General features: G+C 37.1%; 1 protein-coding gene across 6 annotated transcripts in view; it reads left to right on the top strand.

The window, feature by feature from the left end:
- Positions 1 to 14,735, top strand: part of EPHA7 (EPH receptor A7) — a 151,925-nt gene that overhangs the window by 126,555 nt on the left and 10,635 nt on the right. For 3 of the 6 annotated variants that reach the window (XM_079297712.1, XM_079297710.1, XM_079297708.1), the window contains 7 exons: positions 2,253 to 2,361; positions 3,065 to 3,120; positions 6,927 to 7,052; positions 11,166 to 11,351; positions 11,912 to 11,973; positions 12,988 to 13,197; positions 14,180 to 14,329. In XM_079297712.1, coding sequence (XP_079153838.1) covers positions 2,253 to 2,361; positions 3,065 to 3,120; positions 6,927 to 7,052; positions 11,166 to 11,351; positions 11,912 to 11,973; positions 12,988 to 13,197; positions 14,180 to 14,329 — 899 coding nt within the window. Of the gene's footprint in view, positions 1 to 2,252; positions 2,362 to 3,064; positions 3,121 to 6,926; positions 7,053 to 11,165; positions 11,352 to 11,911; positions 11,974 to 12,987; positions 13,198 to 14,179; positions 14,330 to 14,735 lie in introns of those variants that run through there. The other 3 variants (XM_079297711.1, XM_079297709.1, XM_079297713.1) reach the window with 2 other exon arrangements.

Genomic DNA, 14,735 nt, shown 5'->3' with positions numbered 1-14,735 from the left:
AGGATAAGGAAAAGGCTGAGGTCCCAGATGACTGGAGATTGGCCGGCTGAGCTCAGCCTGACCTTGGTGCCATATCATCTTGAATGTGATCACACAGCACATACAGTACAACAAATGGATCAAGTAAGCCAGTTGGGCTTAGGAAAGGTAGGTCTTGCTTGATCAACCTGATCTCCTTTTATTACTAAGTTATCTGCTTAGGGGATGTAGTCCACCTGGACTTCAATAAAGCCTTCAATACTGACTCCCACAGTATTCTCTTGAAGAGACTGGCAGGCCATGGCTTACATAGGTGCAGTCTTTGCTGGTTAAAAAATGGCTGATGGCCAGGCCCAGAGGGTGGTAGGGAATGGTTCTGCATCCAGCTGGTAAATGGTTACTAGTGGGGTTTCCCTAAACTCACTAATGGGGCTAGCTAGTCCCATTTCATATTATAATTGATGATTTGGACTCTCTCAGTAAGCTCTCAGAGGACACTAAGTTGGACCAGAGTGTTGATCTGGTGGAGGATAGAAAAGTTTTGTATAGAGATCTGGACAGTCTGAACTGATGAGCCAAAGACAACTGTATGACGTTTGTAAGGCGAAGTGTTGAGTCCTGCACTTGGGTCCCAACAAAAGCTCATGCAACGTTACAGGCCAGAGGAAGAGTAACTGGAAAGTGGCCCAGTGAAAAAGGACCTGGCAATGGTGATCAACAGGTGGCTGAACATGAACCAGTGTGTGCCTAGGTGGCCAAGAAGGCCAATGGCATCCTGTCTTGTTTCAGGAATACTGTGACCAGTGGGATTAGGATAGTGATCATCCTTCTGTATTTGACACTGGTGAAGCCACACCATGAGTCCACTTCTGGCTGCTCACTTTGAAAAGGACATTGAGTTGCTGGAGCATGTCCAGAGAAGGGCAACAAAGCTTGAAGCAGCCCAAGTCTGATGAGGAGAAGTGGAGGGAGCTGGGATTGTTTAGCCTGGAGAAATGGAGGCTCAGGGAGGAGCCACTCTCTAAGAGTAACTGAGTGGAGCTTGTTTAAGGTGGGGGTTAGACTCTTCTCCCAGGCAGCTAGTGATAGGACAAGAAGACAACCTCAAGATACACCAGGGGATTTCAGGAAGAATTTTGTTACTAAATAGATGGTTAGGCATTGGAATGGGCCACCCAGGAAGGTGTTCCAAGCACCACTGTAAGTGGCATTTACTGCTGTGGTTTGTTTGATATGGTGACATTTGGTCAAAGTTGGACTTGATGATCTTGGAGATCTTTTACAACCTAAATTATTCCATGATTTTTTGATTCTGTGATTCCATTCTCAATTACACAGTCCCTCATTTCTCATCCTCTATTCATCTTCTGGTTCAGATGCTCACTGTTACAAACCAGTGCGTCTCAGCAGAGTTTAAGAGAGCTGTGTTTATTCAATGTGTCTGGGTAACATGGCCACCCTTATTAGATGTCAGGCAAGCAATGTTTTTAACAAGCCTCAAGGTTTCTCAGGCTAAGTATTTACATCCTCAGTTTACATTAATGTGACATGTATACATTTGCATATATTAATGGAATTGGCATATCTGAATAAAAAGAGCAATAATGTGTGGATATTTTAGCATGTAAATTCTCTGAAGCATGGAGAATTCCATTTTGTATTAATGTGGAAGCACCTTTTTCCTGCTAACAGAAACAAATGGTAAGTAATAATAGCCATTTACAATGATTAATAGCAGTAAGAGATTGAAATGTGCTACCTAGGAAATCTGTGTTAATAGTGTTTCAGCTCAAACATTTTTCTTAAAGACACTATTTCCTTGAGGAAACCCTCAAAGTCATATCAATGAGTTTTAGAGGGGAGGCTAGGAGCTGAGTTAGGGTTTAGTCTCCTACAGTCGCTCTTACAGGGATATCCAGGACTCCACATTTAGGAGGGAGTCAAAACAGGTGCAGCAGATCAGTAGTGGGAAGTAGAAGTGACTGATGCTAATAGTGCTGGCTTTCAGCTTATGGATGTACCACTTTGGCCAAGAAAATTACAGCTTGGCTTTTTTTTTTATTCAATGTAGACAATCATTAATTCATAAAGAATTTAGCTGAATTTCTAATAGAGTTGGATTTCCTTCTTTAGACTGTCTTCATCAATGTAATTGTTTCAGACAAAGGCAGTCTACAACAGTAGACTGTCTACAATTCGTGATGATTGACTTAAATTTTTGAAGTCCCTTAGTAGGGATTAATTTTTTACTAAGCTCTGTGCTCTGTTTGTAGCCACAGCTGTTTCCAGTGAGCAGAATCCTGTTATTATCATAGCTGTGGTTGCTGTGGCAGGAACAATCATCCTGGTCTTCATGGTGTTTGGATTCATCATCGGACGAAGGTATTGCATCTTTGATGGACGTAAGCACATCTGACACCACTCTTGTGAACTCTTGAGACACAGTCGAACCTGGGATAGTAATTTGCAAAACTGAAACAGAAATGGTTCTTAGTAAGGACAGTTTTCATTTAAATCCTATTATCAATTATATGGTTTGTCCTCTTACTTTGGCAGGATACTTGTATCACGATGTTCTTTTTTTTTTTTTTTTCCTGCGTAAATGTGCTGTAAAAGGAACCCCTAGCAGGTTCTTTACCTGTAGTCCTCAAAGTCTCTCTTTCTGTTCAGTTTTCTCACATGGAGAAGTCTGACACTTTATCTGATCAGCCTTTAAATGACTTTACATTCAAGAAAAAGAGACACAGCAGTAAGTTTAAGAATAACCTCATGTAAAACAGTGTTCTACTTTCAAGTTCTTTAATCCTCTGTTTTATCTGTAGAAGCCTTTCACCAGAACTAGAATTTTTTTCTAGGACCTGTCCCAACTGGTATTTGATACAAAAGCCTTTTGATTGCAACCGTTCATGATTTATTTAAAACTGTGCTGTCAATAGAATTATAGGTGAAAGTTTCAAAGGGCCTACAGCAGTTAGGTGCTCAGTGCCTGAAAATCCCAGGCTGCAGAACTGATTTTGTCAGAACTTTAGATGTGAAAAGTAAATCATTATTTACTAGTGAAACTGGTGTTTTCCTTTCTTTTCAGGCATTGTGGCTACAGCAAAGCGGATCAAGAAGGGGATGAAGAACTTTACTTTCATTGTAAGTGTTTTGCTTTTTTCCCCCCTTTCAAAAATTCCCAATTGGAATAGTGTAGACAATTCTAAACCAAGACTCCATGAAAGATAATGCTATAGGAAATACAAAAATGCTGTGTAAATAGCAAGTGGGAAGTTAAACACTGTAAAAATGTGACCCACACAAAAAGAATGCAGATTAAAGTCAACATTGCTCACACAGATGGTTTTATTTCTATACATGTCTATGATATACTGTTGTTTTCATTCTGCATTTTTTTGTTTTCTTTTGGTTGCTTTGAATACATATTTCACGTTGTCCTAATGATCCCTCTGAGGTGCAGTATTCAAGAGACCTTTGCCTAAGTGACTTTTTGACCTTTACCTCAGGCAAACTTCAGATTAAGAAAGTGTGAGTCACTGCTTCACCCTAAAATGAATCTGTTCTGCTCAAAAGCTGTGTTCTGCTGCTGCGAATACAGTAGCACCGTCAATATTTACACAACAAAATGTCCTTAAAAATAGAATATTTAATATGAAAAGAAAGGTCAGCCACCTCATTACTGTTGCGTGATCTAGGATCACTTGCCTAGCTAAGAATAGTATACCTAAAGCCTCTCTTGTTAAAATCACATCTGCCATTTCAACTTAAACTAGAACCCTGGAAAACTCAATAAAACACATCTTTCTTGGGTTAATGACAATTGAAAATGCAAGGGGAGAGGAATGTTTTCATCTGTTTTACAATTAGTCATGAACTCAGGAAGTGTGTCAAACTGAGTTGCAAAATTGTTTTGAGCAACCTAATTGAAAAAATTTTCAGAATTAAACTGCACATAAGTTCTGATCCAGGAAATGCTGGTCTTTCCCATACCTGGTCACTCTCATATTAGTACATGCTATTTACTTATGTTATGCTGTATTTAGCCTTTATTGTCTATCAATAATTGCAATTGTAGATTAAATCCATCAGAATACTGGAGGGTTTTTTTTATGACAGCCATAGGGCTTGTTTTAGATAAATTAAAATCACAAGCTGTCATCTAAACGTAATGAAAATGAAGTAGCCACTACTCATAATTTCTAAACATTTTCCAATGCATTCCTCTTTAAATTAATAATTCTAGCCAAAGTTCCACTGAAAATCAGATCAAGATTCTGTTTTATCTTTGTTTCCTGAAAAAAACAGCTGGAAATTGATCACATTTCCTAAGTTTGAGTGTGTGGCAATCTAAATTGTTTAAATGCAGTGAGTGTCAAACTAAACTGTGACATCATTGCAGCTTTAGTCAATCAATTCGTACAATGTGCCAGAAAGGTGGAAAATAATAATGAGATAAGAATTATGTATCATGCACTTCGCAGTGCAGCTGATTTTAAAGCATTTGTCAAAAATTTCATTTTACTTAAATGCTACTCTTCTGGGAGTGATGGATTTGAAATTTGCCTCTCATAATGCATTATAAGCTTTTCACACCTTCAAAAGAGCTGCTACTTTTACTTTTAAAATTACTGTTATGTCCTTGAAGGAAAAGATCAACTATGTGTTCTGGTATGTCAGTATATAAAAAAAAAGGGATACACTAACTAAATCATTTCTTATCTCCATTATTGGTGACTTTTTTTAAAAATTTCACTGAAAGTGTAAATTAATTAATTGGAAAGCTGCTACTTAATAATTGATAGTTGATCCAGAAATTGTGAGATTTCATAAGTGTTCCTGTCCCTCATTTTAATTTCAACAAATCTGTTTATCTAGCAAATTAGCCTGATTATTTAGCATACACAATCTTTCTTCAATCATGGCACCAGATATAAGTAATTTCTTGCCAAGCTAGTTTTCCTTCATTTGTTGATTTAGGTGTGGCATTTAATTTCATTTGATAGCCATGTACAGAGTGAGATGGAACCCAGTGCTGTGGTCATCAGCTTGGTCACAGAGCTGTGAACACCCTTTTGGTGGCCTTTTGCTCTATAATAGCTAGACATTCTTCTGCACTGAAGTACCAGACTGGATTTTCAAAAATGTAACTTACAACAAGCACTTACTTAGAACAAAAACTTACAAGCAAACATTTTTTTTGAGGCAGATTTTAAAGCAGTGCATTTAATGGACCATCATATATTTCATTTCAGTTCCCTTCATCTCTCTTTGACCTCAAGTGCTACACTTGAAGATACAAGTACAATGGAGGAGTTTAGTCAAGCAATTCAGATTTATATTTGGTTTCCTCCTCCCTTTTTCATCTAACAATGTCTGCAAATGCAGGCCAGCATTATTTCACGTTGCTATGCTAGGATAGCCTTGGCCTGTCAAAATGTTTTATGACAGCTTGAACAAAGAACCATCAGAGGCCCACTTGAGATTCGCAAGGTTACTTCCAATCCAGGCCCTTTATCACAAACACAAGAGGGTGTCTCCTTCTCCATCTCCTTGCCTTAAAGCCCTACTACCAGAGGTCAACCTACTGCTTAATTCTCATTTTGTCCAGTCTCTTTTGGTTTTAAGAAATAAATATTTATAATTTAAAAAAAATGCAGCATACAAATTGCCAATACAACTAAAAGAACATCCATTTAAATACATTATGTGACAGATAACATCTGGGCAACATTTCAAATAATTTCCCTGGCTGTAAATTTGTTATATTACTGAAACAATTTTATATGTTTGGTTTTGTTTTTTTTTTCTTATGATTTGTGGATTTAGTTCATTAATACCATCTAAAACATAAATACATATGATTGCTAAGCTGTTTTTGAATATATTTTCAAATTTAATATATTTTATGTTAAATTAAAAGAATACAAAGCAACTGAAAATTATTTATGTTTTGTATTGGCTTTTGATCCTGTTGTATTTGAGTATATCAGCTAACAGAGGAACATTTTTTCATTTTTATATTAAGTTTTAATTCACTGATTTAATACAGGCTCCTTGTGAGCAAATTTTTTTTCATAAAAGTTGCTTGATTAATAGATTTCTGGGATTGCTGTACTATCACCAGGAGTTTATGCTTTGACCAGAATAGCAAAAAATAATTTACCTGAATCATAAGCAAACTAAGGGAAAAAAATTGCATGCTGGCCATAGAACACTATGCTGCCTGAGCTGCACTAAGCGTGGAGAAGGAATGAGAAAAAACAAGTTGCTGCATATTATTCACTTCAGTGCTTGAGAGGGGAAATAATTGTGCCACAGAGGCCACTTTCCCTTCCTGTGCTTTTCCAAGTTGGCTACAGGTGTTTCTCATGTTCATATTATAATGCAAGGAGCACACTTAAGGATGTAATTTCTGACTGCTGTGAATAGTGGCTATTGCCACAGTCTACAAACAATATTATATTCAGTAGATTAAGCAAGTTCAAGGGGGTGGAGGAGCCTTTCAAATCCCACTAGAGGAGAGAAGTAACATAAAGAAATTATGTTTACACATCCTGAGTGAAGAGGATAAGATGTCTTTACATGGAAAAGAAACTTTCACCTCCTCTGCTGGTGTTATACCCTTTCCCCGCTTTGTTTTGACTCCCACTCAACCCTTGCATTTTATTCCATTAAGCATTATTTAATATTTATTACTTCTTTCAGTTCAAGAGGGGATGCAGATGCTAATGTTAGTCATTTTTTAGACATGGGATTGTGTATACTTGTGTCAGCATGCTTGCAGATGATGCCTAAAACTAAGGTTGCCTCTCAGAGCAGCTCTGGCTCAGGCAGCATGGAAACAGGTTCACTCTTCCAAGGAGCACTCTGCATAATGAAATTCCTGGGCTGACTGCACAATAAGTGCTTTTGCTTCATCACAGTCATGCTTTCTTACATCATTACAGTTAAATTTCCAGGCACCAAAACCTACATTGACCCTGAAACCTACGAGGACCCAAATAGAGCTGTCCATCAATTCGCCAAGGAGCTAGATGCCTCTTGTATTAAAATTGAGCGTGTGATTGGCGCAGGTAAGGCTGCCGTGGCTTCCTGATTCAACTGTTCCATTTAGCTGGGATCGAAACTCATACATCATAATGACAGGCAAATAATTATACCTCAGGTATAGAAGAACTTTCTGCATTTGCCAGAGTGGTTAAGAGCAATGAAGCTGCACCCGCTTCTAAAATGTAAAAAACAAACGGGAAAAGCCCAACAACAGCGAAAAAACCCCAAATAAATGAGTAAATTAAAAGTCTGGCTTGACATTGAAAGCTTATGGGTTTTTAATCAAGTATCTTCTGTTAAAATTGGAACTGGGGGGAGTAGGCCAGTTGTGCTGCTTATTATTTACTGTCAGAGTAAAGGCATTAGGCATTTGTGCAAATTCTGCTCGCTTGCCTTTTGCAAGGGGGCTTTTTGACCTCTGCAGCTTTGTTCATGTGAGTAAGGAAAACTGGCTGCAGCACAAAATCTTAAATAGAGAGTAGGAAGGTCTTGTTTCTGTATAACAAAATCTTCCCTAAGGCTGTTTTTTCTTCTACCATTTTTCTTTTTGATATTTTATGAATACAAAAACTTATTGTTTAACTTCTTATGACTGATTGTAATTGCACCAGCACTACATTGCCTTTTTTTCTCTTGAACTGTCTACCACCTACTTAAGCCATACTGTTCATGCTCTAAAAAGGCAGTTTCATTTGTTTGCATTAATAAGATATGTGACATTTTTATTGCACTACTCCATGTAGTGAAATTAAGTTTCCATGAGTAAGAAAAATATCAAATACCTTGGATTCCTGGAGGAAATGTTCTTTTGCTTTCCTGTTGTTTTGTATAAGTATTAGTAGAATACTTTTGAAATCACCCTGTAGTTTGGTACTGTAAATTACATGTTGCAGTATTATTTAAAAATGCAAGAAGAAATATCTCTAGAATAAGTTGCTTTACCTATAAAAACATCTTTACACTTAGAATTCACAAAGCCTTTTTAAAGTAACCTCAGTCATGTTGAATCATGTCTTAATCACAAAGTAGCACCATTGAAATTAACCACACTGCTGAGCAAATTATTCCTTCAATGAGTAAGAGCATAAGAATCCAGCCCTTGCTAACTAGTAATTTTTGTGATGCCAGAATGGCAGCATCTCGTCTAATAAATATGAAATATGCAAGATTAGCATAGAAAAATTGCTGAGCCTTATCTTTTGCTTTGAGTTAAAAAGCTACCAGCATAGCAACAGTTCAGAGCACAAAGATATATTCAGTAGAATTTTGCTAATGCCTTCTGAAAAAAATGCTGAAAACACTTGAGCTGCAGAGTATAGTTTAAAATGCATTTTCACTGTTATGACAAATTCCAGAATGTTAATTTTCTTGACTACAGATGAATTTATTCTTGATTTTAATGAGTATAATTGATAGGAAAAACAACTAACGTGTGTCAGTAGTCAGTCTGAAGTTAATTAGGAGTGCAGTGGTGAAAGCATATTGTGTATCGTGTTTAGCTATGACTTTAACCTGTTGATGTAAATAACAAGCAGGAGTGAAATGAAATGCAGTCCAGGAACAACAGAAGCAAACAGACCCAAAGCAGCAGCCGAAACTCATACATCAAAGAAGAATATGGAATTTCTGCTAGTGACAGCACCAGAAATCCACTTAGAAATCTCAATATGCATCAGCAGTGCTGGCCACATCAACTATTGAGTAGTGCCACGTCTGTCAGATACAAACAGGGTGCAAGTATGCTTGTGCTCAATTTGCATGAGGGATATGTGCTTTCCTTGCCAGCATTTTCATTACCATCCTGCTGTGGCCACCTGTCAGATACAGAATATGGTGTCCACTATGCTAAGATGTTCATACCACACATCCTTTGTTTAAGCCTCTGCTTTGTTGACATGCTGAGCTAGTGGCCGTGTGGCTGTGCAGTATTCCGTCTCTTGTTGTCATATTTTCTGGTTTAATTTTGGGCATCATTTCAGCTGAATAGACTATTTTCTTGGGAATAAAAGTAGTTCATTGGCTAGCATCCTGGCCTGAAATGCATAACATACAAGTTGAAGTTTATGGTTTGCCCAAGTGTGTGTGATCTGCCTTTGGAAATCAATCAAAATCAGATCACTGAGAGCTGGAAAGGAGTTAAGGCTTAGTGTCTCCTGTGCCAAGTATCATAATTACCTGGCTCTGAAATATCACAGACACACAAACACACTCCTATACTCACATCTTTTTTTTGGAAAAAAAATTTGGAAAGAACTGCTAGAGAAAATTGTTATCCTTTAGGAAGTTCTTGTGGTTAGGAGCTGTGAGTGAGGTGAGTGGTGAATTCATTAATAGTCATCCGTGTTGCTAATGAAGTGCTGGAGGGAGGTTAAGGCACCAAGCTAGGGGCAGGAGCAGCTTGAGCTGTTTTGTATGTAACAGCTATACCTTGTGGCATTCTTAGCTCAGTGTCCAAGGATGGTTGAGGATAATATGCAGGCAGAAACACTTGTTTCTGTGTGGTCAATTTGCTTAGCCACAGCAAGGTATTAACAGAGGTATGTGGAGTTGATTTGAGCTAGCCTTGATTCAGCTAGCATAGAACGTGAGGGACAGGAATTTGTGCAGTCATCCCCTATAAGATTTGTGTAAAGAACCATACTGAGTGGAGACTTGCTCAAACAAGTCAGTTAAAAGTTCTACTCTTTTGGATGAATTGTGAAGCCAAGACCCAGGTACTGCTTTTGTCTTTCAATGAGCTCAATTTGGGGCTGATAGGAGGACAGTAGTATTCAAATACTGATAGTGCCATAAACAAGACTTTCTGCAGCCTACCCATTAAAACACCCCAACATCTATGTCTTCAGGTATTCAGCCCAAATTCCGAGCATACTTCTCTCCACTGACAGCCAGAACTTTGCCAGTGTGCATGTTCATTTTAGTTCTGATCCCACAAGGTTCTTCCCATAAGGATTCTCTAATCAAACTCTCTGTGTAGGTCTTGTCTAGCCCAGTCATTTCTTTCAGCACTCATCCTAAAACATGTCTTAGATGTAGGTGTGTCTGCATATTTGTGTATACATAGCACTTTAATGTTAAGACACTCCAGGTATGTAGGAGATAAATTTTTAACCTGATTTAATTTGGAGAGGGGACTTGGAACCATATCTCTCAAACTTCAGATGAATTTGTAAAGTACCAGATTATTAAATATTTTTGTGGGTAATCTTTCTTTTTAAAGAGATGTTGCCTTTTCTTCAGTAACATATGTTACTACACTCTTCTTCTATGTATAAAAGGATATTTTTCTTCCTGTCTGCAGAATTGGAGCTCTCACTTTTGCTCTCTGCTGACACAGCTGTGAGGCAAGGGACAATTCTTAAATCTTTCATAATCTTGTTAATAGTGAGGTAGATTTATTGCCATTCAGCTCCACATCTCACATGCTTCCATCCTCTTTCCTGTGTGATGAAATCCAATTACTTCTGTTCCAGATTTGGTTGTTGGGGCTTTTATTTTTTGTATTCTTGCTGGCACTTTGGTCTTTTTTATCACAGGCTTCTTCATGTTCCAATTGTCTGTTAGTTTAGAAGCTTTTACAAACTTGCAGCATTTGATTGTGTTTGTTTAATATAACAAAATTGTTATAAGTCACACCTTTAATTTCATAATCTGTAAAGTAAATTATCCTGCTTGAAGGTAATAATGTAGTGCTTCATTTAACACGATAAGGATGCTAGATTAAAAGCAACTCTGCAAGAGTTGCCTTTTGAAAGAAAAAAGCCCATTGCAGTTAAAGATAGCAAGGAAACCATGTAGAGCAGAATGACATTTTTACTTAGGGATTGCATTACTATTTCAATAATAGTGTTTTCTTATGAAAGCCACTTCATTTTTTATTTTCTGTTTTTGAAAAAATGGAAGAAATTACTAACAAGCCTTTTAAAATATTCAAATAACAGTCCTGTCAGTTAGTTTAACTGAAGTGTTTATTCCATAAGGGTCAGCAATTCATTTAAGGCTCATGCCAAAGTAATCCATTTCAAATATGAACACATAAAATTTAAACATGCTCTTAGGTGGCTATTTGAATCAAGGCCTAAAAAAAAAAAATACTAGTATTTAGAGTAATTCAGCGTTGATCTACTTCATTTTAGGAGAGTTTGGTGAAGTGTGCAGCGGGCGTCTGAAGCTTCCTGGCAAGAGAGACGTTGCAGTCGCCATAAAAACTCTGAAAGTTGGCTACACTGAAAAGCAGAGGAGAGATTTCCTGTGTGAAGCAAGCATCATGGGACAGTTTGACCATCCCAACGTGGTTCACCTAGAAGGAGTTGTTACCAGAGGTAAGCAGCAGCTCGGTCTGTCAGTCAAATACCAGCACCATGGCAGAAATTACTCTGCCTTATTCATGGTCAAAGATTCAAATTATGAACAGACTGCACACTCCTAATGGATTTTCTCCTGATGCGTAACTAACTAAAACAATACTCACTTTATGCTACAACCTGAGGAAAAAAATTTAGATGCACACATGATTAAAAGATGAAGTACTTTGAAACATATTATTTTTCTAGTTTCATTTAGCCTCAAAGACCATGCAGAGAGATAAGGTTTCTCATGTCCTTTCATATTATCTGAAGTGTCATTATTCCAGAGTCCTGTTCACACAGCAGGAGTTAGGAGAACACACTGACTTTTTGATTTGTATGGTTCAATTTTATGAATCATGACCACTTTCCATGCAGATATTTAAGAAATTAGAGCTCTGTAACAGTGCTGGAGGGCTCAGATATGTTCAGTGTCTGAATGATTCAGTCCTTCAAAGGAATAGTGTGCATTTTATCAAAAAAAAGGCACTCCATTTGTTTTACAGTTCTCAAATATCTGCCTTCTTTGCTTTCAGGGAAACCAGTCATGATTGTAATAGAATACATGGAGAATGGGGCCTTAGATGCATTTCTTAGGGTGAGTACCAAAGTGAAAATATATAAAAATATTTGAAGTGACATATATACTGACTCATTTAAAAATGTGTTTAATACCTGTTCATATATATGTATATATCATTAAATACAATAAAAATATTAATTATATTATATTACATTTATTATATTTAGTTAAATATAATTAAAATAGTTTTCAGGTTGAAATGGAGTTTTGATAAATACTAGCAGTTTCTCTATGTTATTTCAGCAAAACCAGATCAGAAATGAGAGGATCAGACAGAATCATGCGGGGGCATTCTAGGAATTTATGTGATTTAGTGTGGCATAGACATAGCAGGTTTTATTCTAGCCATGAGATGAAATTAAAAACACTGATACCTGAATCCCAGTCTTCTGCCTCTTGGGAGCAGAATTTTTCTGTTAGCATGGTGGAAATCTGCATAAAAGAATCCCTAAGTGAATTGTGATTCTGTTTAAGGGATGAACAAAGTAAAAATGAATGCAAATTCAGAACTATTTAACGTTTTTTTAACTGTGTTCTGAACTCTCCAATTCTGACTCCTTATCAGGTATGCAGGTCCATGTGAGATGATATGTAAGCACTTTATAGAGAACAAATTTTTTTTTTTTTTAAATAAACTCCAAGCTGTGGATGAAAATTATCAGAACCTAGGGTTACAAAAAGGAGATAGATCTTATTTTCTTGGTACAAATAATTATTCTGAGAGGTGAAGAGCACGGAAATAAGCTATAAGAATAAAGGAAGTCTTCATTAGACAATCTCTCTTAGAAATTACTTGCCACAAGTTAGCAAGAGATATACAGTGGTTAGCAAATTTTGTTACTATCAGTACATGAATTACTCACACATTTCTTAACTGGATGCACTGCTTTATCTTTGAAGAAAGTGAGTTTGGAGTGAGTTTCTGTGCCACAGGAGGAGTAAATAAGTGGAAAGCTGAAGTCGTAAACTGATTCTTATTTCTCTTCTCAGCTATACTAACAAGAATTGCTGCTCCTTTCTTCCCTCCAGAAACATGATGGGCAATTTACTGTCATTCAGCTAGTGGGAATGTTGAGAGGAATTGCTGCTGGAATGAGATATTTGGCCGATATGGGATATGTGCACAGGGATCTTGCAGCACGCAATATTCTTGTCAACAGCAACCTTGTTTGTAAAGTATCAGACTTTGGCCTTTCCAGAGTTATAGAAGATGATCCAGAGGCTGTCTACACTACAACTGTAAGATAAATCAATGGGTTTTAATAGTTTTGAGATATGGTTATTTAGAAGAATTGTATCTTCTGGAAAGTATAGATAAGATAAATACTATAATTGATGGAGGAGAAGGGAGTTTCACCAGTCAAAAGGAAGAGTCTCCGCAGAAATCTGTCTCTAATTGGGAGATAATATTTTTATAAGAACATACATTTTTATTTGAAATAGTTCTAAAAATGTTGTGCGGTATCTTCATTATCCCATTCTGCATGATTTTCTGATTGAACAAATAAGGAAGTTTTACCCACAAAAATTTTAAACATCCAATTTACTATGAGTCAATTAAAATATTTGTAGCCTATTACTATTTTTCAGGCTAGATTTTATCCCACCAAAGACTTGCCTAGCTTGAGGCTAGTCTGTGACAAAGCTCAACTCCTGTATTTTCCCTTGCTTTTGGGTGGGACGCTTTTCTTAAATATGCATTCATCAGGCACACTATGCTCTTTATTCTTTTGTTGAGCCAGCTCCACTTTCCCACCCAAGGGGCCTCCCTGTACCTATTTTCTCATGCTGAGGGAAGGAGGGGCCCCTGGAATCTGCTCTGACAGGCACAGGGATCCAGGAAACCACACCAGTGTGCACGGCTCTAAGTGAGATCCTAAAAATGTCAGACCAAGATTTCCAAGGACCCGTATGACAAGTCAATGGGATGTATATGTACAGATTGGGATTCCACTCACCTAGCTTCAGCCAGCCAGGAGTTAAATGGCTAGTGTAAATCAGACATCTAAGCAGCCCAGTATCTATGTTCAAAGTGTTTTAAGATGTTTTAAGCTTCCTTAGACACCTTTGAAAATTCTGCAATCGGTCAACCATAGCAGATGGTGTAAGTGCTGCTCTTGATGTTGATGGAAATAATTACAAATTCATTCTGTGGAAGATTTTATGGAACTTCTGTGGGTAAAAAGAAAACTTCCTTCCTTTTTTTTTTTTTCCCCCATAGGGTGGAAAAATTCCAGTGAGATGGACAGCTCCAGAAGCCATTCAGTACCGCAAATTTACATCAGCCAGTGATGTGTGGAGTTATGGAATAGTTATGTGGGAAGTAATGTCTTATGGAGAGCGGCCTTACTGGGACATGTCAAATCAAGATGTAGGTTTGTCTGTTTGTGAGTGTTCGTGTGTGTTAGTAAAACAAAAACTACATTTTGTAACCCCATACATATGCATTTCAATATAAATGCATAAAATATTGGTTTAGAAATAAGACTTATCAAAGTACAAAATGAAAAAAGTTAAAGAGCATTCACTTTTTACTGAAATCAAAATCTTTTTTTTGCCACATGGATATTGTAGGTTTCTGTCCTAAGTATCAATTAAAACTGGAATATCAAAAATAGTAATATGTGCTCTTCACTTCACTGTGCTTAAGCATGGAAATAATTAATTTTTTTCCAATATAAAACAATTCTGAGGTTTCTGACCTTAGAGCAATGATTAATCATTTGAAAAAAGTTGTTAAAAGTCTGAGTGGCAGTTAATGACCTACTTTGGCTTTT

The sequence above is a fragment of the Erithacus rubecula genome, assembly GCF_903797595.1.
Source record: "Erithacus rubecula genome assembly, chromosome: 2".
NCBI lineage: Eukaryota > Metazoa > Chordata > Aves > Passeriformes > Muscicapidae > Erithacus > Erithacus rubecula.
Note: the sequence above shows the minus strand (reverse complement) of the source record. Positions and strands in the feature narration are given on the sequence as shown.